The sequence below is a fragment of the Saccoglossus kowalevskii genome, chromosome 10, assembly GCF_978046115.1.
Source record: "Saccoglossus kowalevskii chromosome 10, keSacKowa6.1, whole genome shotgun sequence".
NCBI lineage: Eukaryota > Metazoa > Hemichordata > Enteropneusta > Harrimaniidae > Saccoglossus > Saccoglossus kowalevskii.
The window spans coordinates 26,175,299-26,198,794 of record NC_140650.1 but is presented as its reverse complement, the minus strand read 5'-3'; the positions used below and the strand labels follow the sequence as shown (position 1 = coordinate 26,198,794).

Sequence of the window (23,496 nt, the reverse complement as noted above, 5' to 3'; positions counted from 1 at the left end):
CATAGAGGGCCAAAAATTTGTTGACAGAGAAAACATACATGAAATTCCGGATTCATGTAGACTTGGGTTGCGTCCATTTAGTTAATACTAATAACAGGAATGTACCGGTAGTTGCCAGATAATCTCTATGTATGGTTGTCTAGATTCTTTAATTGAATGAAAGGCTCTTCCTCTGACACTGATATAATTGCAATGTACTTCCAGCTGGCAATATAATTTGTTACTGTTGCAAATATTTACAATGTACATATCAACGTTTTTTTTTTTATAAATTTCAAACAATATTCAGGTCAAGCTGACCCACAGTTGCACATCAATCTAGAAGAGGTACCTATCTACTATTTTTTTTTTTCATGAGAAAATTTATTCTAGCATATTTACAAGAATTGTTTATGAGAAATACTGCAAACCTTTGTATCTTTTATCTGGAATTTTGCAAGTACATGTACTGTCAAATCTGTATTAGAAGCCGCAGTTTCTATTAAAATCATACAATACAACAAAGGGGATGTGGTTTCTATTAGAGCATCTGCACATATGAAAAATTATGAATTTTTAGGTCTAAATTGTTCAAAAAGAATAGGCACGACTTCTATTAGGGATGCGGCTTCTAATAGAGATTTAATGGTACTGGTAGGTAAAAACCGCGGTTATTACCATGTTTACATTATTTTTTAGCTTGGAGTAAAAGAAAAACAGATGTGAACATGTTATGCCAATTTAAAGGATTTTAAAATTGACAACAGCAACACTGACAACTATTCGCAATGGGTGTTGTAAGTGCATATGCACCCTGAACTGAATTTGAGCATCACATGCAGTCAACTGTATTTTTCCTGCATCTCATTTCAAAGTTGGCAGGCTTGCAATGTGTGTACAATTTTAAGGCAGTTTAAGATGTTATTGACCTTTATATGATGTTAAAATTAAAGTATGCTGATTGGTTCCAACATAGGGCAATTATTGTGCCATTTTACATGGCACAGAAATAGTAACTGTTATTGCACAATTGACATCCAATGGGACGTGTATCGAACATGACACCTCATGCTGACTGTGGCGTTGTAATATTGAAATTCCATTAGCACCGCAGGATTAACAGACCAATGGTTGTGTATCTTTTCATATTGAAACATCAACAACTGGATTTTAAAATACCAAAAGTTTAGGTTATGTTAGTGTTTGAATTTGATAGTTGAGGGACACACATTTTCAAATTATAATTTATAAAATGCATTTGTGTACAGGAATAGTAATGAGAAAATCTGTACTTTTGGGCATTGAATTGTTTTTGATGCCTCTGTGAAGTTCAAGCTTTGTTATACATGCATATATAGTTAATATTATTGTTTTATAAGGTAGTTTCTACAATGTATTACAATAAGGATAGTAAATTTCCTGAAACTTTCCTCTAAAATATTAATAAATTTAAAGTTTGACTAAAGTACCAGCAACAACAGGTATATGCAGGGTCTAGAAGGCACATTTATAGTCCAAATTAAATAACAAATGCTGCAAATATAAATGTTAGCACGTCAATTTCAATGAAAATTTCTTTTCCAAAAAATTTCTGCAGTGGCGTTGTAGATAGCCATGGCATTTTCTTTTTTGCGGTCAACAAAATAGAACACATGCTTTTCATATTTGCTGCATTCCACATTAATATAAAAAAGCATTTATGAATCCAGAATTCGGGAATAAGTTATAATTACATTTTAGGAGAAAAATAAACACAAAATTGATGATAATGATAATATTACACAAAGTATTTAATGTGGTATAAATAAATAGTATACAAGTTATGGGAAAATTATTGATATTTTGTTATTATGGCGCATACAAATGCAATTCCAAAAATTCCTACAAGGGGGGATATTTTCATGTCATAGATTCCACATCAATATAATTTAACTGTGATCACATTGCATTCCATATCTAGATGTAATTTGTTGTTTACTGAACTCTGGCCATGATGTGGAATATTTCACATTCTACCACTAGAGGGAGTACTTTTCTCCAGATCATCCTAAGCATGTATTTTCCGTCAATGAATTTGAGTTTGATACAACTATGTGAACAGAGACAGATTACTTGCGAGATTTGAGTAATTTAAAATTTGTTGTTAAAAATTATCTAGCAAAAAATATCACATATAGTGAAAAGAAATTACTCCTTCACCCAATCCTCCCAAATTGAAATGAACCACCCCTAGCTTGATACACACTTTATTTCACTAAAATGTGAAAGCTTGATCTCAATTTTTTTTCATTTGAAACATTAAATATTGCGGATGTACTATTTCATCTGTCTAAAAATCTTTCCTATAGAAGACAGTATGCAATTATGTACCACTAGTACATCAGCAAACAATATTAGCAACAATCTATTACAGTCAGTCTGTCCAATCTCAAAAACAAATTTATGTGCATATTGCATACAAGGCCCATAGCTTGTTAAATTAAATGTTAAATTTCAGGATTGTACTGGATTTATGAAGACAAAATTTCGCAAAAGTCATTTGTTGTATGCCTCCCAGAGAAATTTTCACTACGGTACTATTTTTTAAAATAAATTTTCAATATTAAAGCGTGGTGGTCGTCGCGCGGTGCGTGTTCGAATATCATGTAAATAAACAATGTATTTTACACGCGTTGTATACGTCACTATGAGTCTCATATCAAACAGGGCGCGTCGCGATGACTGTCGCCCTTTAAAGTGGTTTACAGCATGTCTTGTGTTTGTATCAACTTCAAACAAATTCAGTCAAGGCATACCAGAGAAGAGCTGTGGGACTCTTGTTGTCATGGTATTTAGTTTTTGTGATGGAATCATTTTTGGTACATTTGGAATCTTTCAAGTAGTTATTTATATTGACAAGGATTTTACTGCACAAAGACTTTCAACTAAAAGTAAATTTTTTTTCATATCATGTCATCACATTTCCATAATATGTTTCACTCACCAGAAGAAAAAACGAGACAACAAATTGGTTTGATGTTGTTTTTATGGGTTTTAGGCTGCTAGATCGTGTGCGACTCTGATAGCAGCCAATTTGTTTTCTAGTCAAGCAAGGATTAATATTGCATGACCAAATGACGTCACTGTAGTGGGACTTGGAACAGTAAACAATCGTTTTTTGGGGAGTGTTTGGTGATAATTCTGATAATGTGATATGAGAAAAAACGAAAATATTGATAATATTGGAGAATAATTTAGTTCCTCGACTGAAAAGAGACCAGGCGTGAAATGTCAAATATAGGCAAACTGTTAAAATTTTAGTATATATAATATCAAATAACATTAAAAAGTGAAAATTCAAGCATTCCTCACTGTCTTCGTGTAGCATACTTACCTGATGGTATGGGTCTGACTCTGGCCCCACTCGGGGGGCTCTTAACAATAACACCCTAATGTTTAAAGTTTTCAGTGTTACCAACCTAAAACTGGAAGAGAAAATTTGAAATTGATTTGACCAGAACTCTGTTCTGAATTTGTAGTGAAAATGGCACCACTTATTCACTAACAGACGACAATAAATAATCGAAGCAGACGATAAAAAATTAATCAAATTTTCGTACCCTCTTTACACATTTAATAACAAAATGTAACATTAGCACAGCAGGTTTAATTTGACATTGGCATTCTAAATATTCACTCACATATCAACTTCGAAATGGCGTTCCGACAAACAAACTTATATGTTATTATCCACGAAATGAGATATACCTGTTAAGTCCAGATCCGTGCAATGTGAATTGTTTTTTAGAACCCGGAAGTACGAGTAAAGAAACTACAAACCACTATTACATGTCAAAGGTTAAAGCATGGCTTCGGTTGGAAAGAAACGCAGAAGCGCGCCAGTAAAACACAGTGCAGCTGACTATAAAAAAAAAGACGAAGACATCTGTGATGTTCGAAACAAAGATGATGTATCGGATGATGATATGGAATCAGAAGAATATAGCTCGGATGAAGAAATAAACGAGGTATGCGATAAATTTTTACCAATTTTTTTTAAAGTGCGCCCTCAAGATGAATTCCGACAACTTTAAGTTAATGTTACCATTCACCAATGTCACTTGTTTCGCTGGATTAATTGCCAACACTTGACTTACGTTTATACGTTAATCAAATAAAAAAGTCTGATAACTAACTTGAAAAATATGCATCTCATTTTAGCACAGTGCATTGCAGAAACATGTACATTTAAAGGGCGGTAGTCGTCGAGTCGCGCATGTGCGACATTTGTGTTGACAAACATTGATTTTCCCACAATCCAATGTGCACAAATTTTGACCTGGGCACAACGTTCACTAATGACCGTCGCTGACTCTTCAATAGCTTCCAATCAACAAAAACAATCACTGGTTAAAAAGCTTGGTAATGTCTCAATTTGTATTTGTTGCACATCAGTCGCCATCTTTGCGTGGTGCAACGACAACCGCTCTTTAGTGGTTTATGATGCGCATTTATATATATTTTTAAATACCGGATCATAGTTTTATTTCAAATTCAAATATTACTGTTGACACAATTTGTTGTGTTTAATAAACTTATTTTTATTTCAGGAGATACAAGTAGAATTTGAAGCACTTCCACCAATTGATAGTGATTTTAATGGTATCAAAAGGTTATTACAACAGGTGGGAAATGATCTCATTATGCTTGATAAATTGACTGATTCTCAGAGCAATCGTAAATGTATTCAAATTCAGTGTAAATGTGTACATATGATAGTGCAGTAAAATAAGTGTTAGGGAAACTAAATCTTATCTAGACAACAAATGATTGAATATGTAGTGAAATATGTGATAGGCTGTTGTGATTACTGGACCAGAGGCAAACTTAAATGTGATCGTGAGTGGACAATGGTCTATAAAATTTTTGTTATGGTACATATCATTATACTTGTTGTATTTCTTCACAGTTATTTCTTAAAGCCCAAATCAACATGTCTGAATTAATTAATCTTGTTATATCTCAGAACTATATTGGAAGTATCATTAAGGTAAGATAGGTGTTTATTTTATTATCACATGAGTAATTGAACTTTTTATCGACATATTGATTGCTTGTGTAATGACCTGAGGTGCCAACTGTCTCCAATGATGAATTTCTATTTGCATTTTTAAAATAATTTAATATTGGGTTCATAACACCAGAAAGAACTACTTGTCTTTTTAAATTTTTGTTACTATGGTAACCATCCAAATAGCCAATCAGTATTGGTGTAGTCTGTAATTACATTGGAATATAACCTTTAATATTGATCTGTATGATTGATGATGTTATCTGTCAATTGTAGCAAAGTACCAATGATTTGGTAGATGAAGCGGACGATAATGATGACGATGACGACGACATATTTGGATTTATGTCTGTAATTAACATCACAGATAAAAAGGTGAGAAATAATATAAATCTGTAAAAAAAATGGCTTCTGTATTTAACTTTCTCTGCATTAGGGCTTTTATTTCCTGCTTGAATGTAGTAGATTATTGATTTAGGTCTTGACACTCAATAGCTAACTTCATAGTGCATTTCAACACACAGTCTCCTCCAACACACACACTAAGATTGATTGCTTCTTGATCTGTCTATGCATCAAACTTGTCCTTATCTACCATTATCTTGGCAGAGAGTAAATTTTTACTTTAGAGTATAACCTTCTGAGTCAATTAGTTAATTGGATACTAGCAAGTCAAATTGCTTGGAAGTGAGAAATGCTCTGTATTTCTCGGTATGATGCAAATTTTTTGAATCTCTAATCATTGGAAGATCCCCAATTACATATAAATATGCAAAGGATTGAGCTATAATTGTGTTTTTACAACAAAATTCTGAAATGCCAAAGTTAGCTGTTTTTTTCCACACTCCCCTGTAATATGGGATGTTACACAAGCTATGTGCCTTGTAACATTACCTTTATAGCATTTCTGGTTATACAATTCTCCTTGGCAAAAGTAGAAATATTGGAGGTAAAGTAGACTGTGTTTGCTGTTACTCATCGTAGTGCCATAGTCTAACATTCATGCCAAAAAGAGGGAGTGAACCACTATATTGAAACAGTCATTAAGTCACATGGTGTTATTCACCCAATCACTGAATTGTTTAAATTCACCATGAAATTTTTGGCTCTATTTCTAACTTAATCCCATAGAATGTTGTTAAAGGGGAACCGATACTATAAATAGGGGCAAGATGGCCCCCGCAATTACCGGTAGTATGCTTATCTGAACCAAGCCGCTCACATCGTGGCGGAAGCTCTGGGAAATGTGCCATTTATGATGTTTAGAGATAAAGCTGTGATTCCAAATACATTTCTACAGGGGCATGAATATATTCGCTAGCGATTACAATCATCTGGTTGGGCTTTTGATGTATAAATGTTGTTGTATTCGGTTGAAACCTGCCGCGACAAGTAAAAATCCTGGGTTTAGAATGGCGACTAATGTATGCAAAATGTTTGTATGAAGGCTCATTTTTGTATGGTCTGTCTTGTCTGTGCCTATTTGAATTTTTTCACATTCAAATTTTATGTCAAAGGCATAGTTATATAAATATTGTCTAACTCAAGTAATAGTCAGTACCATAATATATTACTGTACAAATGTATGACTCTAAAATTATTTGTTTTTATTTCTGTTAATTAGGATGTTAATTGCATAAAGCAAATTATATCATTGATAACGGAACAATGTAGCAAATGTGGTAGTGAATCGGATATCGATGAATGTCAAAAAATATTCAATGATGATACAAGACCAGTTGGATTGTTATTAAATGAAAGATTCATCAATGTACCCGCACAGATAGCGCTACCACAACACCAAAGTCTACAGTAAGTGTGTGGTGTGATGTGTTGACTCAGGAACACATGAAACATCAAAGAAACCAGAGAGCTTTCACGTTTATTGTTTATTCTACCACTTTCAGTTGCACCAACAGCACTACTTTTTACATATCAATACACTTGGTTGATCATGTGAAATATACCACCATTACAAAAGTGTGTATTCTGACACCTGCAATAAAGTAGTCCCAAAAACGTCACAGCGGACTATGATGACAATTATTGCTTTACAATAACAGCCAATCACAAATATGTTGGGAACATATAAAGTTATTTTTTAAGGTTTTGTTTTATTTCGTAATATTGGTGGAAAGATCCATATGGGGAAAAATTTTGCAGTTTGACCAAATCACAGAATAGTCATCATGAAACGTTGCTTGACACTTGTTGTCTTCTTGTGACACTATTTTTTGCTTAATAGTAGTGCTTGTCTCCACTGAATGGCTAAGGTGTCATTGTCAATATACCAATAAATCATATTTTAGTGATCCAGTTCACATTAAATGCATTTATGGGGTTTATGTGTTATATGTATTACAGCAAATACTGTATACGCTATCCACAACTGTTAGTCAAACTTGCTTTTATTTTGCAATGCAAGTCGTCGCCATTTGCCCACCAGAATATTTTCTTCAACAGAAAAGATTTAAAAGATGCCATCAGGAAAGGAATGAAGTATTCCTTTGAGTATTTTGTTATGATCTGCAAAAGTTATAAAGAATTACCACCTGATGAACGAGGAGGAGGTGAAGGAGGAGATAGAAAAGGCAAGAAGAAAGGAAAGAAGAAAAAGAATAAGAAAGTAGAACAGAATAAAAGTGGTGAATTGCAGTTCTCAAATCCAGAAGATGAATTCTTTTTAAAAGTGAGTTCTATCTCTGTTCTTTCAGGGAGCATTCATAATCAACATACATTTGTTGAAATCAGAATTTGACCAATCGGAACATTTGTGTGATTCATGCAACTATGTTGTTCTGAGTTCACCTCGCCATCTTTGAAGTTATGGGTTTCTATCGCAGAGCTGACTGTTTACTCAGTAGTGTGGTCTGCCTTGCCGTGCCTTTCAAACATGTGGTATCAGCTTTGGGAAACTGGTTTAAGCAGCACAAAAAAAACAAACAAATACCGGTAATATCAGTAGACTTCAGTGTCGGAAAATGTCACCTTGACACAATAAATATTTTTTTTTTTTTTTTTAAACTGTGTTGTTGGCTGGCATTGAGAGTACACAAACTATATGTGAAATAAAATGGGACATTCTCACAGCCAATCACAGATCCTCATTTTGATTTGAATTTAAATAGTTACCAGTTCATAAAATGGTGGTACAGCTTTATACTAAAGGGAGGGGAAGCGTCTTCTGCGCATGCGTCAGATGAGCATAGCGTGTCATTGTTTACAAACAAGCGTCTACCCATGAGCCGTTGCGTTCTTAGCATGTATTGTTTTGGTCGCTTGGGATTCAATTCTCGTGCAGGTGACGACCCTCCCGCTTTAAATAACATACATGGTTTTGTTGACTTTGTTTTTAAACTTCAAATTATGTTGCATTCACTATTGGTGTCATAAAAAGTTGATATTTTAGTTAAACATACTATGAGTATTCGCCAATATTACATAATTGTTTATTTCATTTATGTTACAGGAAGCAGCGCTATCATTCAGTTATCCAATCTCACAAGGGGACAGTGACTCATTGTTAGCTGGATCCTGGTCATTTGATGATGCACCAATGAAACCATATAGGACTGTAATATTTGTCAAAAGAAGTAAAATACAAACAATTCTAACAAAGATGCAAGAAGAATTATCAATATAAAGCTGTTACTATCCTGAATTCAAAGTGTCTAATTTTACATGGAATACAATATTACTGTAGTTGTCCGATCCTGGGCAATCTTTTGTAGGAACGGTCATATTTTTGGGCAAGTGCTAGCTTCAAAACATTGTCCAAGGTGATCTTTTGGTGCATTTTTATCAAATTCTGGCACAAGTTGACCTGAAACTTCATTATTTGACTTGAAGTGAGGTTTTAATAGGCGATGTATTGGACAAATCAGTAGTGTTGTGGCACCTTTGTACTGTTCTAATTATGCTAATATTATTCGCACTAAGATAAGAAGAAAATAAAATTCAGTTTAAATGATGTATGTGCCAAATTCCCTATAATCATACAATCTTCAATAATTAATGTGTCTTCCCATGTTAGCTGTCCGCTCAGCAGTGAAAGAAAAAAACGGCTGTGACAATGCAGAGACCCCAGTTTTATTTAAATGCCAAAGTCCATCGCAAGCAGTGATCCAGGAGTGTGGGTGTTTTGTCTATACATTTCTAATGTGATCAGTCATATCTGGCAACGTACTGCATTGGGACATATTTTCAAACTGCTTTTGTATGATTTTAGAGGGAATGGCACTCATTTGATCAAATCACAAAATAATGCATCCTACGGTATTACAATACATGCGTGTAAATTTTATATTAGTAAGGAATCAATATAGATGTGAATAAAAACAAAATGGGTGCCATTCATCCATTTTTGTTTGAATTTCAAAAGATATGCATGATTTTCATACTAGGTTTGAATGAAAATGCCCTATTCATCTTACTGTCCACTTGCCAGGTTCAGGAATGCGATATCTACCATAGTAGGAGTAAGATTGGTCCACTGTGCTGTTCCTGTCCCTCAATTTTATATCAAATCCTCGCCAATGTTATTTTTTGTAGGATTTCAGTAAGAAACTGCAAGTGAACTTAAATTGTGACATGCCACGAGAAAATAATTTAGTGAAATGGAACCCTCCACCTGCAGTGTTTGTACCAAAATTTATTTTGAAATTCCAAATTGTAGTGCATTGTGGGACCGAATCAATCAAAGTGTGCAACCTGCACTAAAATTTTGAATTATTGTACTGGAGAATACCAAGATGGTCTTGTTACAATAATTATGGCTATGCAAATGCCCACCTCCTTGTGACCCCTTACCCCATAATGCCAACATCGGTCTGTAGCCTAATGTACTACATAAGACCTCTGTAACACAGTTAAAGGGAGTTGGAGTTGAGAATTTACTTAAAAGCAGAAGGTGCCCAAATTGGTGAATACTCAAATTATACTGTGGCTGAAATTTGTCAGGAAAATGAAAGTACCGCGTCCGAATTGAACACCACTTCATTGGACAATGTGCCCTTTTCTGTACTCGCTAGAATGCACAAGTCCATATATAAATTTAGAATTTATAGTTTTCTTTCACCAAAACCTTTTATTATATGAAATTGTGTCTCAGTGGGTAAGGATGTCTTCTGGAGACACTTCAGTGGTTACAGTACTGTGCACTATACAAGAAGTTGTGGTATTAATATGAACAACAAAAACTGGTCAGTTTTAGGGTATATTTTAATAAACAGTCTCAACGATAGATATTTAAGACAATATCTTCCATCAACAAGTTTACTGGAAAATAATACATTCTCATCTGGGCAATAATGTACAACTTGTGATAATGAAATCCCTTATAGCAGTGAAAGTAGAACAACTACCATTAGATTGCTGTCTATCCATGCACACCTACCTTCATATGTTCTCATTTACAGGCTTCTACGGCCGTCAACATGCGATACAAATATTTAGGAAAATTTGCTTTGCACTTAATGTGTACTTGTGTTTATATAATGCACAATTTTCAGCATAGTAACAAAATTTTATTCTATTACAGAAAAGATATTTTTTGATCTGCTAAAGCTGCAGCAGTATTTCACATTCAAGGATGACTTCTTTGAAGACAGTAAAATAATAAACATAAAAAATTACTTAATATGTAATATCTATTGCTTGAAAACGTGTGTTTAGTCTACTTTTTTTTATGTATAGGAGAGGGAGACGACTTGTATTGTACAAGAAACGATACAACACTGATGGTGGTTCCAGTTTAGTGAAGCCTTAACCATTTCACACAGTTGCTGATAGCAGAATATAGTTGGTATGGATTTAAAAACAATTCAAGTGAAATTGAGTTTCTTGAACAGACTTTCTATTGTTGATATTAATAATTTGAATATTCCCTAGATTGTAGTTTAGCCACTATTCTGCCAAGGACTCTTTTAGCTTCACATTCAGGGAAATTAGTCAGTTCATAATATTGTGCTGCAAGTTTCAAAAGCCTGTTATGAGAAATGGAAGATAAAGTGACATTAGTATATCATGTACATGAGGCAGGGCAGATAACAAGAGCAATTGTTGTGAATTTCAGAAATCCTTTAAAATTTCATACATACAAAATGTGATGTATAACAAGTTTGTTGGGGAATTTGTATTAAAACTGCTGCATTGCAGAGGATGCTGTTAATATTTTTGAATTACATTAAATAAGTTGTTCAAATACTTGGGGGTGCCAAGAATTGACACTCTTTACAGTGGAATACTAGTTTAGGTAATTTCACAAGGAAACTACGTGTACAAGATACTGTGAGCAGTCTAAATTTTTCAAGGTAAATTTTATAAAATTTTGTACCAGAAACCTGTGAAGTACTAATCACTATTTCATTCACATGAAATGCACTTCACTAAAAAGAGCAGTTTACATTACACGTGTAATGATGATTTTCTTGAACTCGTCAAAACATTTGCATGGTACATGACTGAACTCATCAGTGTAATATACTGTAAAACGTGTCTTTTTCGCGAGCATGTCTTTTTAGCGAATTTAGTGAGGGAACTGATTTGCTAATTCAAGATGTCGCTAATGACTTATTATAAATTCAAAATGGCCAAGGCTTGGGGATTTGTATACAGTAATCCAGAACATAAAAATCTGAGGCGCTTCGTAATTACACTCGACAGTTTTTCTTTGTTTTGGCACGTGACAGACAAGTATAGAACAGGAAATAAACAATGACAATAAGAGATTCGCTATTACGTCATTTTACCACAATTCGCTAAAATTGTACGTCAACATGTTTTATAGTAGTTAAACGTCAGTTAGGCTCTGTATGATAGGACTACTTGACAAACAGAACAATACTTACCAATCTGGCTTGACATCAGTTACTGTGCGGATATAATTCTTAGTGGTCAGTACAAACTCGTTGTAAAGCACCCATTCTGGTTTATGATCTAGACATGTAGATGGATGAAGTTGTACTATTTGGTTATCTTTCACTGTTAAGTAATGCCCTGTGCGCTCTAGATGAGCAACCTGAGGAAAGATGAAAATCGGCTGAATAAGTGAGGCATGGAAGCGAGTTTGTCATGCATTCAGTCTATTCCAATACAGCGTATCTTAACAAAATCGAGAGTAACCCAGCTTTGATTTCTATTTGGAGTTTTTCACATATTTGAACATAACACAGAAAAAGACAACCCAAAGCTGGATGCAGCTTCAACCAAAGTTTCAAGTCTTCTTAACAAATCTGCTGATAAAACACCTTTTGAAAATAGTGTACTGTCAATCTGAACATTTTTCACTGTACAGAGGACAAATTATTATACAAATCTGGCCGGCCAATCTTGTTTGGGCCACAAGAAGTTCAGTCATTGATACCCAAAGGAATTAAACTGATAGTGCCATATACCTGCATAAAGAATCCAGATACCAAAGCTTTCCTTATGTTCAAATAATAATCTTTACTGGTGAATTCTGTACTAGTTCTCTTCAAATTGAATCTATCCATGATACGTGCTAATTGCTGCCTCACATTGTCGGCTGACTTCAGAGATCGATACTGCACAAAGTTGTCATAGCACCATTGGGCATCTTCATTGTCTGTCAAGAGACATCAAACATGTTCAATCACCACCAAAAACTTACATTTATGCTCCACATATAAAGATACTGTAAAGGGGTTAATTATTCACCCTGTTTTAATTTTGCTTATTTCGCTGACTGGAAAATGCGCTAAATTAAAACCCAGTGGATATGTAAAATTTAGCATAGAACACATTATCGAAATGATAAAACAGTGAATTTAAAACCCTCTGAATATTCCTGAAATGGTAAATCAGCGAAATTTAAACCCAGCGAAAATTAGTCATTTTACAGTAATATTGCAGTTCACATGTCAAATGCATACATGTTGTCCAATTCATCAGAATTTATTAACTTGGCTGCAAAAATCTGGTACCGCTAGTTACAAGAAAACCATGATAAAATATTTTTCCCCTTTTAGCATCTTTCAAATGCACCAATCAATCTGCCTGAAGGAACCAATCAAATCACCTGTAAGATTTTGTTACTTTACGAGATGTAGGAAAATTCCTTGAAGCACAAATAAAACTTCAAGAAAAAGCATTTTGTATTAGACAGCCACTTAAACATGGGTATCTCAATCCCTGGGATTGCACCATGGAATCATGGGAAACTATAATTGTTGTTTAAACAACTAATCTATTGTTTCCCATTGTCTTTTCAATCAAGTAAAACCCAGAGTCCTAAAATAGTTGATTTGAATAAATACCAGATGCAACTTTTACCCAATGTGGCGATTGTTTTTGAGAAAGCATTAGCTAACCAGCAATGCATATACTCACTCTGTTTGAAGGCATGGTAGACATTCAGTAACGTCAGGTGGTCACCATCAATGTGTGCAAATCTCATCTTAGCTTCATCAGCTGCCTTCTTAGCTTCATTAGGCCGCATGAAACACTGTGGAACTAAATAGTGTCGGGTGGGGGCCAACGACGACCATCCGCTCTGATTAGTCAACTTGAATATAACTGTATTACCTAATCTTCTAACACTAGTTTTGCTATAATGCTAAACCACAAGTCTATATAATACATTGATAACAAGACAAATGATTTGGCTGCAACTACACTAGAAATGAATTCTGACTTGCCTAAGCTTTATTATGATAAGAATCCTACGTAAACACATGTAGTGAGAATTTGAAAATTATGCAAGTATGTAAATGTCACATCCATTAGGTGGCTTGTGGTAATTTTCTTGAAGAGTTGACACATAACATAATATCTGTGTAGTTATTTAAAGGGATGTAGTGTGAATATACATTATGTGTCATGGGTAAACTGCCTAGATTTTCGCGTACAAGATATTTAAAATGTTCCAGACACAACTATGAAGCTAACATATGTTAATCTATGTATCATATCATACATGTACAAGACAGTGCAGAAAACTAATCAGTTCATGTCCTGTGTGGTGTCTATTACCTGATAACATCGCAGTGACAGACAGGATCTCATTGGAACAATTGTATTCACAGCTGGCGATCACCATTTTGGCCAACTGTGGATCTAGTGGAAACTCTGCCATCATGGATCCCAATTCTGTCAATTCACCATCGTCATCTAAAGCACTAAGATAATTTAATAATTCTAGTGCACGCATTAAAGTCTCAGGAGCTATAGGAGAACAGATATACAATGGGTTAGTATTTTGCGAAAGCGATTATGTTACCTTGAACCATCAATTGGAAAAATGTTGAAGATTTGTCTACTGCCACCCAAATGATTTCCCAATCAAAATACAGATGTTCAAAGTGTCAAGGAAGAAATTGTGGACAGGATGCTCCAGTATGATTGAGTGTTCTCCCCAGAAAAATTCTCAAGCAGTGTGAATTGTCAGTTTATATAGAAGACAAGTGTTACTGTCATCGCACAATGATCTTCAGGTTCGCATAACAAACCAAGTCAGCAACTTAACTGGCAATGATGTTGTTGTTTTGGTATTTGGAACAATATGGGTGGCAGAAATTGATTCATTTGTTTTGTTAATTTATTCTTGTAATTTGTAATTTTTAATTGTGATTTTCCCCCCAATACACAAATTTTGATGACAATATAATCAAAAGTCATTGCATCTACTGTTCTATTTTGAACAGTGAAGCATCTATTTGGAACAGTGGGCAGGATGGCGACGGAGAATAGAACACTATTTGGGAGGGGAAGTTGTGTGGCTCTCACTCTAAACAAGATCTTGACGGCTGTTTGCGAGTAACGACAAGTAGCGTAACAACTTACCAGGAGGATCCATGAAGTCAAAATGAACCAAATCATCAATGCCAAGTTTCTTGAGTTGCAACACCACTGTACCAAGGTTAGATCTTAGGATTTCAGGGTACGTGTTTGGTTGCATTTCTGTCTTGTAAGCCTTCTCAGTGTACAGTCTGAAGCATTTTCCTGGCCGTGTACGGCCAGCTCGACCAGCCCTTTGCTGTGCACTAGCTTTACTGATGGCAGACACAAGCAATGATTCTACACGAATACGAGGATTGTATACCTGAAAAGAAGAGAATACAAATGAATAAATGTTACTATTTGTGTTGAGCATGTTTTTTTGGTAGTTAATACTAGTTAATAACAGAACATGCACATGCTTTGTAAACTTAAATACTGTAGAATACTTTATTTTCGCTTGGAATTTATTTTCGCTATTTTCGCTGAAAGAATGATTCCGTGAAAATAAAATCCAGCGAATATACTTTTTTTTCTATATTTCACATTAAACTCATCAAAAATCAGTGAAAATAAATTCCATACAAAATGCCAAAAAAGCCTTTTCAGCGAAAATAAAATATTCCACAGTAGTTAAGTACTAATTTTGCAAAAAATGGCATTATTGTTATTACTATAGTTATACTTTGTTTTATCAATAGTAGGCTATAATTTATCTTCCACAGAACCATCACAAGGTTACGTTTCATACATCTCTTTTTCACTGCTGAGTGAAAGCTTCAATCTGGGTAGACCTACACTAACCATTATGCAAATCTTCCTCTTTATCCAGGTTAACCCTGCACACAGAACAAGGAGTGAACACGTGCCTTAGGCTCCTATAAACTCAGGAATAACATGCAAGATTCCTACCTTCTGCTTAGCAAAACCTGGATCAATAACAAATACAACCCCATCAATAGTCAAGGAGGTCTCGGCAATGTTCGTGGATACCACAATTTTTCTACCAATAGCTCCATTAGCTTTCTTTGGTGGGGCTGGTTCAAATATCCTCTGTTGTTGAGAGGGGGGCAATGTAGAGTACAACGGAATGCATTTCATGTCACCAACTTCTGGGCCTAGATTGTCAACTTCTCGCTTAATTCGTTTACAGGCTTCTTCAATTTCCTACAAAATTAAACACAAAATTGGTTACAATTTTGAATATTCCACCACATTGATTAGGTATCTCAGTGGTGCCGATACAGGAAAGGCAATGAAATACTGTATAATTTGGCTACTTTACAAGGGATGGACGGTAGCTAGCAACTCAGAAGTGATACAATACAGCATCTGAACTACCGTAAAATCTGTATTAGAAGCCGCATCCCTAATAGAAGTCGCACCCATTCTTTTTGAATAATTGAGAATCTAAAATTCACCATTTCTCATATGTGTATATGCTCTAATAGAAGCCGCATCCCCTCTGTTGCATTGTACCATTTTAATAGAAGCCGCGGCTTCTAATACAGATTTTACAGTAATTATTGTACATTGAAATTATAAATCTTAGAGAAAAATCATTGGTTTTTAGAATAGTTTTATTTTAGTTCAGAATTGCATGGATCAATACCACATTGCCATGTTACTCACCTCTTGACCAGTAAGAAACAAAAGAACATCACCTTCTACCTCTTCACACATGTGTATCTGAATTACAGTACGAATAGCTGCCTCTAAATAGTCTCTTTCAGGTTCAGGAGTGTAAAATATCTCTACAGGATGGGTACGACCTGGCACACTCATCAACGGTGCATTATCAAAGTAATTCTGTCAAGTGAATGGATAAAAGTTTAGCACATCAGTGAAATAAGCGAAAACAAAACTACCTGTATGCTAATAAAAAATTCAGCTTTTAGCAAAGAAAAATATATTCTATGATCTAAATTTATCACATACTGTAAAACCATTCATTTTCACAGACATTTAATTTCACTGCTTGAGCATATTCACCATGTTTTAATTTCACAATTTTTCAAGGAAACAATGAGTTTTATTGTTATTTTTACATGTTCATATTTTACTTATCAGTGAAAATAGTGAAATCAAAACCCAATGAATAATTGATGCATTTTCATTACCAGGGTTCTCCACGGTTTGAAAATTAAACAGGGCGCGCCAACGTGAAGTGGGCGTGGCACATTTGTAACGTGCATCATTGGCAAGGATGTTGAAAAATGGAAACCAAAAAATCTATTAATCTACATAGTATTACATATGCATAATATATATTTATTATTACAAAATGAATAGGAATTTTGAAGAGCTATTATTAAGTAAACGTCAGCACGTACAATCAGCTGATTTTAGCTGCACGATTCCTCAAGCGGCGACATCAGTTGTTTACAAGTAATGATCGCGTCCAGAAAAAAACGTAACAAGTTTGTTAATTTATTTTCCCAAATAGATACATACATGCTTTATTTAATTATTAGCAAAAATTTATATTTATGATTTATATTTATTTGGACGAAGCAAAATAAAATATATGTCGCACAAACGTTCGTAATTGGTTCATTAAAAAACTTGCATGAATGGCACCAAAAACCAAGGTGATCAAACGAAATAAAATGTACACAATAGAAGATTTTCGATCTGCAGTTAACAGTTACTATCAAAAATAATAGTATTAGGTATAAAAAAACAAAATACATATTTAAAAGAATAATTTTCATTCGAATCGAAAGTTTGTTGATGTCTGCTTCGTTGAAAACAGCTATGACCCGGAAACAGTTTATTTTACTGTGTGCACCCTGATACTATGTAACGATGCTTTTGATTGGCCAAAGCCACGCATTGACGCGAAAAACAACCAATCAAAATATTTGTTCCAAAAGAACACAAGTAAATTTATTTCTTCCACTTATGATGCGAGTTGAAAGCATGGCCGTTTCACCGGGGTTTTTAAATCGTGATTTAAAGAAAATTCAACTTTAAATAGTGACATTTAAATGTAAACATTTACATGTTCAAGCAAGCATTCGTGTGGACTTCTTGGTGATCAGCAATGTCTGTGATGGTACGTCGGCTGCGCTGGTCGTTTACCGATCATGCAAGTGCATAGCTGCCCGGTTGCTGCCTTTGTTCCACTCGGCGATGACGATGTTGCCGCTACCTAGTCACGGCGTGAACTTGGTTTTAACCATAGACCTTATGTTTAACGAATGGTTTTACCGATAACGATTTTATATATTTGACGTCACCCTGGCAGTAAAAATATGGGTACGGTAATGCACTTTTCTGGGCCACATGTTCATTTTTAATCGTGTTGAAAAAACTTGTAACTTTTTGTTTGGTGGTGTTATCACATCACGGTGACCTGCTACCATAACAAACCGGAATTTTCACAGTTGCACCCTAAAACAATGAACCAGTTACCCTGAGCACGATGAATCATCATCGGAAGACAATGAGTGTTGGCCTGTTTTGTAAACAAATCTTTGTATGGGACCATGCAGGGCGCACAGGAAATATAACAGGGCGCTGACAATTTAAACAGGGCGCCAATTTCAGATAACAGGGCGCGGCGCCCTGTAAAAACCCCTCGTGGAGAACCCTGCATTACAAATAGAAATACACCAAAAAAACAAACCTGAAATTTTCCTGCATCAAGTGTAGCACTCATGACTATTATTTTCAAATCCATTCGTTGTTTGGCAACTTCTTTTAGTAAACCCATCAAAATATCTGTTGCCAGTGTACGTTCATGGGCTTCATCAAGTAAAATGACCCCATATCTTTCTAATAAAGGATCTGTCATAGCTTCTCTGAGTAACATACCGTCTGTCATATATCTAGAAGTATATATAGACAAATGGGAACAGTTGATTTAAACTTATTCATAAAACTTTGGAAATAATTTTCAGTATTTCTAATAAACGTGGACATTTTCACTCAGTTTAATGAACTGCATCAAGGGAAGAAGGCATTTGTATTGTGCAAAAAAAAATGCTCACAAAATGTAATCCTTAACCTAATTTGACTGAAACAGCACACTGAGTGACAGACATAACACTACTTCTACTATTATCTTCTCTGCATTTTCACTATTCAAGCAAAACAGAAATGATGCAAGAAATGCATCAACATTGGAAGCTGGAAAGTCATGTACTTGACCACCTGGAATAAAATTTATAGAATGTAGACAATCTGATCAAGGCAACAAGTTTCAGGCCATACTTACTTGAGAATTGTTTGTGGACTTGTACAATCTTCAAATCTGATACTATAACCGACTTGTGCTCCTAATGTGACATCCATCTCATCAGAGACTCTTTGTGCTACGCTCATAGCAGCCACCCTACGTGGCTGTGTGCAGGCTACACCCTTACGACAATTAAGTGGATTGGTAGCATGCACCCATTCTATACACCATTGAGGAATCTGGAATTGAATAGTTTGGAAATTAAAGCAACAATGTTCACTCCACTGGTAAGATAAAAGAAAATATTACCAGGGTTCTCCACGGTTTGAAAATTAAACAGGGCGCGCAAATGTGAAGTGGGCGTGGCACATTTGTAACGTGCATCATTGGCAAGGATGTTGAAAAATAGAAACCAAAAAATCTATTAATCTACATATTATTACATATGCATAATATATATTTATTATTACAAAATGAATAGGAATTTTGAAGAGCTATTATTAAGTAAACGTCAGCACGTACAATCAGCTGATTTTAGCTGCACGATTCCTCAAGCGGCGACATCAGTTGTTTACAAGTAATGATCGCGTCCAGAAAAAAACGTAACAAGTTTGTTAATTTATTTTCCCAAATAGATACATACATGCTTTATTTAATTATTAGCAAAAATTTATATTAATGATTTATATTTATTTGGACGAAGCAAAATAAAATATATGTCGCACAAACGTTCGCAATTGGTTCATTAAAAAACTTGCATGAATGGCACCAGAAACGAAGGTGATCAAACGAAATAAAATATACACAATAGAAGATTTTCGATCTGCAGTTAACAGTTACTATCAAAAATAATAGAATTGGGTATAAAAAAACAAAATACATATTTAAAAGAATAATTTTCATTCGAATCGAAAGTTTGTTGATGTCTGCTTCGTTGAAAACAACTATGACCCGGAAACAGTTCATTTTACTGTGTGCACCCTGATACTATGTAACGATGCTTTTGATTGGCCAAAGCCACGCATTGACGCGAAAAACAACCAATGAGAATATTTGTTCCAAAAGAACACAAGTAAATTTATTTCTTCACTTATGATGCGAGTTGAAAGCATGGCCGTTTTACCGGGGTTTTTAAATCGTGATTTAAAGAAAATTCAACTTTAAATAGTGACATTTAAATGTAAACATTTACATGTTCAAGCAAGCATTCGTGTGGACTTCTTGGTGATCAGCAATGTCTGTGATGGTACGTCGGCTGCGCTAGTCGTTTACCGATTATGCAAGTGCATAGCTGCCCAGTTGCTGCCTTTGTTCCACTCGGCGGTGACGATGTTGCCGCTACCTAGTCACGGCGTGAACTTGGGTTTAACCATAGACCTTATGTTTAACGAATGGTTTTACCGATAACAATTTTATATATTTGACGTCACCCTGGCAGTAAAAATATGGGCACGGTAATGCACTTTTCTGGGCCACATGTTCATTTTTAATCGTGTTGAAAAAACTTGTAACTTTTTGTTTGTTGGTGTTATCACCTCACGGTGACCTGCTACGATAACAAACCGGAATTTTCACAGTTGCACCTTAAAACAATGAACCAGTTACCCTGAGCACGATGAATCATCTTCGGAAGACAATGAGTGTTGGCCTGTTTTGTAAACAATTCTTTGTATGGGACCATGCAGGGCGCACAGGAAATATAACAGGGCGCTGACAATTTAAACAGGGCGCCAATTTCAGATAACAGGGCGCGACGCCCTGTAAAAACCCCTCGTGGAGAACCCTGATTACTATTATATTATTGGTACTAGTCTAACCCAAAGTCACATCTGAAACAAAATGCATTTTCCAGACTCGTGATAAATAAATCTAAAACAAAATTCCTCTCAAATCATACAACTGTATAAACTGAATAACTTAGTTTGTACTACTGTTTCATTTAGACAAGTTGCACAAACTACAAGAGACATTGATAAAACAGGAGAGGGTAAGCACAAGGACTAAATTCTTAGTCAAAGAACGTATCTGTTTTACCACCAATACCCACCACCCCCTAACCCAGTGAAAGTTTTGCCATTTCCCCTGAAAATCAAAGCAGGTGACAATATCATCTCTTATTGAGAATGTACACAACAGACATCTACTGAGTAAAATTACTTTTTCAGAAATATGTAGCTGTCAACAATTTTGAACAATATTTTCCCCCTGATTTTCATTGGTCCCTGTAGGATGTTTGTTCTGACTTTCTCCTATGTAGACCTCCCCAACATGGTTTTTAATGTCAAACCCTTGAAAAAAACTGTTGCAATTCTCACCTGTGTAGTTTTACCAGACCCGGTTTCACCAACAAGCACTGTTGTCTGACTTCTTTTTAAAGTTTCCAAAAATTTTGTTTTATATTCCCAAACTGGTAGTGTTTGTCTTTTCTTCAACAGCTCATTATACCTTGGTGTGTATGGGAATCCAGTATGTGGATTCAAAGCCATCGTCTGTTTTGGTAACTGTATACTCTGTAAATTTTTGCTTCTGTCTCGGTGGCGATCATTGAATTTGTCACGATCACGGTCTCTGTCTTTATCTCTGTCATAATCATCATACCTGTTCAAGTCAAAATATAAGATTATTATATTCCTGACAGGGCTAGTACATTGCTTCTTTGAAAGTTACAATTTGCATATTAATATCTAATTTGAATATTCCATTTGTTAAAATATCCTTAATTGATAAATCAATAACCTCTAATGTATTCTTGAGAGCAGAAGAATAGCATTTTAAGACCAAGCATGGTAAAAGTAACGCTAGTCCTAAGAGACCACCGAGGGATCTTTAGTCACAATATCAAGTTTGTCTGGGCAGCTGATTTGTTGCAGCAAAATTCAAAAGATTTGATGATTCCAATTAGTGTTACTGTGTTCCTTGTGAATATGAAGGATGTTTTAAATTTGCCATGTGTATTTGTATTGTATGCAAATAATTCATAAATGAGTGCTACGGCAAGTATTTTTTCCAGAAGAATCACATGATTTTGCAACAAACGCGACAATTGAGTCATGGTATAGGTCTTCTGTGGTGGGCTTCATGCAACATTTTGACATTTAATAACAAAAAACAATTCTTTTTTCAGATCGCCATTAAATTCTCAGACAAGCATTGATTTTTTTCAGATCAATGATTCTCCAGGAATTATGGTAACATTTTTGTTTAAACCAAGACTGGTGAAATTTAGATTAATAACAGACAGACTTATCTAGAATACTGACTTTTAGATTGAGCTTTCTCTGAGAATTGTCAATTTTTTACATTAGACACCTGTAAAATTATTGATTTTTTGGAATGCATTTTGTGTTGAGCATTGTGTCTTTATTTTAAACACTAAATTCTCGGTTTGCAAATGTCATGGGAAATATCTGTCTATTGCACATGTAGGTAGTTGCACAAGGCGTTTTGTTTTCTTTGTTTTATTTCGTTTAAGACACTGTCAGCCGCCCACCCCCTCTCCCCATTTTCAAATGGTTTAACTTTACCCTAGCTAAAAAAAGGTCTCTTGATTACAACGTCGCTTTTACGCTAACAAACTTTGGATAGTCAATTGCAAATATGAGATATCAGCCTTCCAATTAATACATTTTTTGTAAAAGTATATTATTAACTAATGCAATTTTTTTACTTCATTACATCTTGTAAAGCTTACTCTTCTGAAAGAAAGACTCTTTACGATGAATTTAACAAAATATTTACTAATTTACATGAGATGGACAAAACATAAAAATTCAAGACAATCATCAACACATCAGATAAACATTTACTGAAAACACTAATTCTAATTGATAATGCAAACTTGAAAAGAAGCATTTAGTAACTTTCTTTGTTTCTTTGATACTATAATTAATCTGTGTTCATGTTTATTAATTTAACTTTATTACTCAGAGCCCAAAAAAAGATTGTAATTTCTTTACGGTGATAATAAAGTATTATTGTATTGTATTGTATACTAGTTTTTAATACCGGTGTTTCCAGACAGCCGACAATAGCACTCGACGGTGTCGGCGGCATGGTCATTTTTGATCACAGAGGCACAACATCTCAGCTGCAGTCTTTCAGGTTCATTTTTCATACTAGTTACCTCCACGATCTGTAAACAAGTAAAATGTGACTTAATTACCTGTCGCGGTCACTTGAGCGTTTTTTTGAACCAGAATCACCAACATCAAGACGGTGTCTTTTCGACATTGTGTCAGTGTTGATAATGAATAAATGGCGAGACTGCGAAAATTTCTTACCCTGAACCCGACCTGCTACCAGATATCATTTCCGGCGAATTGTTTAAATACAATATTCTTATAAAAAGGTATTTTTTATATGTCTATCATTTAAATCAATTTAATGTGATTAAATAATGCTAACTGATCACTTATACCTCCATATATTATCGATAATCTTGATTTAAATAACCGTTGTTTAAAATTGAATCACGGGAATGAGGCAGTCCGTAAACAACCAAGGTGTGTGGTAAAAACAGTGCCCGGATGAAGGAATCCAAGTTAGCTTC

At 34.9% G+C, this 23,496-nt stretch overlaps 3 protein-coding genes across 3 annotated transcripts in view; 1 reads left to right on the top strand and 2 right to left on the bottom strand.

Moving 5' to 3' along the window:
- The window catches only part of LOC100369413 (uroporphyrinogen-III synthase-like), a gene marked incomplete at its 5' end in the record, with an annotated part of 32,477 nt that extends 28,698 nt beyond the window's left edge, over positions 1–3,779 (bottom strand). Inside the window, 2 exons of the mRNA XM_085504650.1 lie at positions 3,353–3,443; positions 3,727–3,779. Coding sequence (XP_085360776.1) covers positions 3,353–3,443; positions 3,727–3,779 — 144 coding nt within the window. The remainder of the gene's footprint in view (positions 1–3,352; positions 3,444–3,726) is intronic.
- On the top strand, positions 3,775–8,999 carry LOC100369270 (protein BCCIP homolog). Its single transcript, XM_002733958.3, has 7 exons — positions 3,775–3,986; positions 4,569–4,643; positions 4,928–5,008; positions 5,306–5,404; positions 6,654–6,841; positions 7,493–7,718; positions 8,499–8,999. Exons 1-7 carry the CDS (start codon positions 3,825–3,827, stop codon positions 8,670–8,672), a joined length of 1,005 nt encoding a protein of 334 aa, XP_002734004.1. The 5' UTR covers positions 3,775–3,824; the 3' UTR covers positions 8,673–8,999.
- Positions 9,000–10,532: 1,533 nt separating this feature from the next.
- LOC100369126 (putative pre-mRNA-splicing factor ATP-dependent RNA helicase PRP1) lies at positions 10,533–23,235 on the bottom strand. Its single transcript, XM_085504433.1, has 12 exons — positions 23,110–23,235; positions 21,263–21,545; positions 18,987–19,186; positions 18,396–18,597; positions 16,397–16,573; positions 15,677–15,931; positions 14,831–15,089; positions 14,021–14,212; positions 13,379–13,501; positions 12,424–12,614; positions 11,878–12,047; positions 10,533–11,013 (listed from the first exon to the last, which is right to left on the bottom strand). Exons 1-12 carry the CDS (start codon positions 23,175–23,177, stop codon positions 10,896–10,898), a joined length of 2,238 nt encoding a protein of 745 aa, XP_085360559.1. The 5' UTR covers positions 23,178–23,235; the 3' UTR covers positions 10,533–10,895.
- Positions 23,236–23,496: the final 261 nt, after the last annotated feature.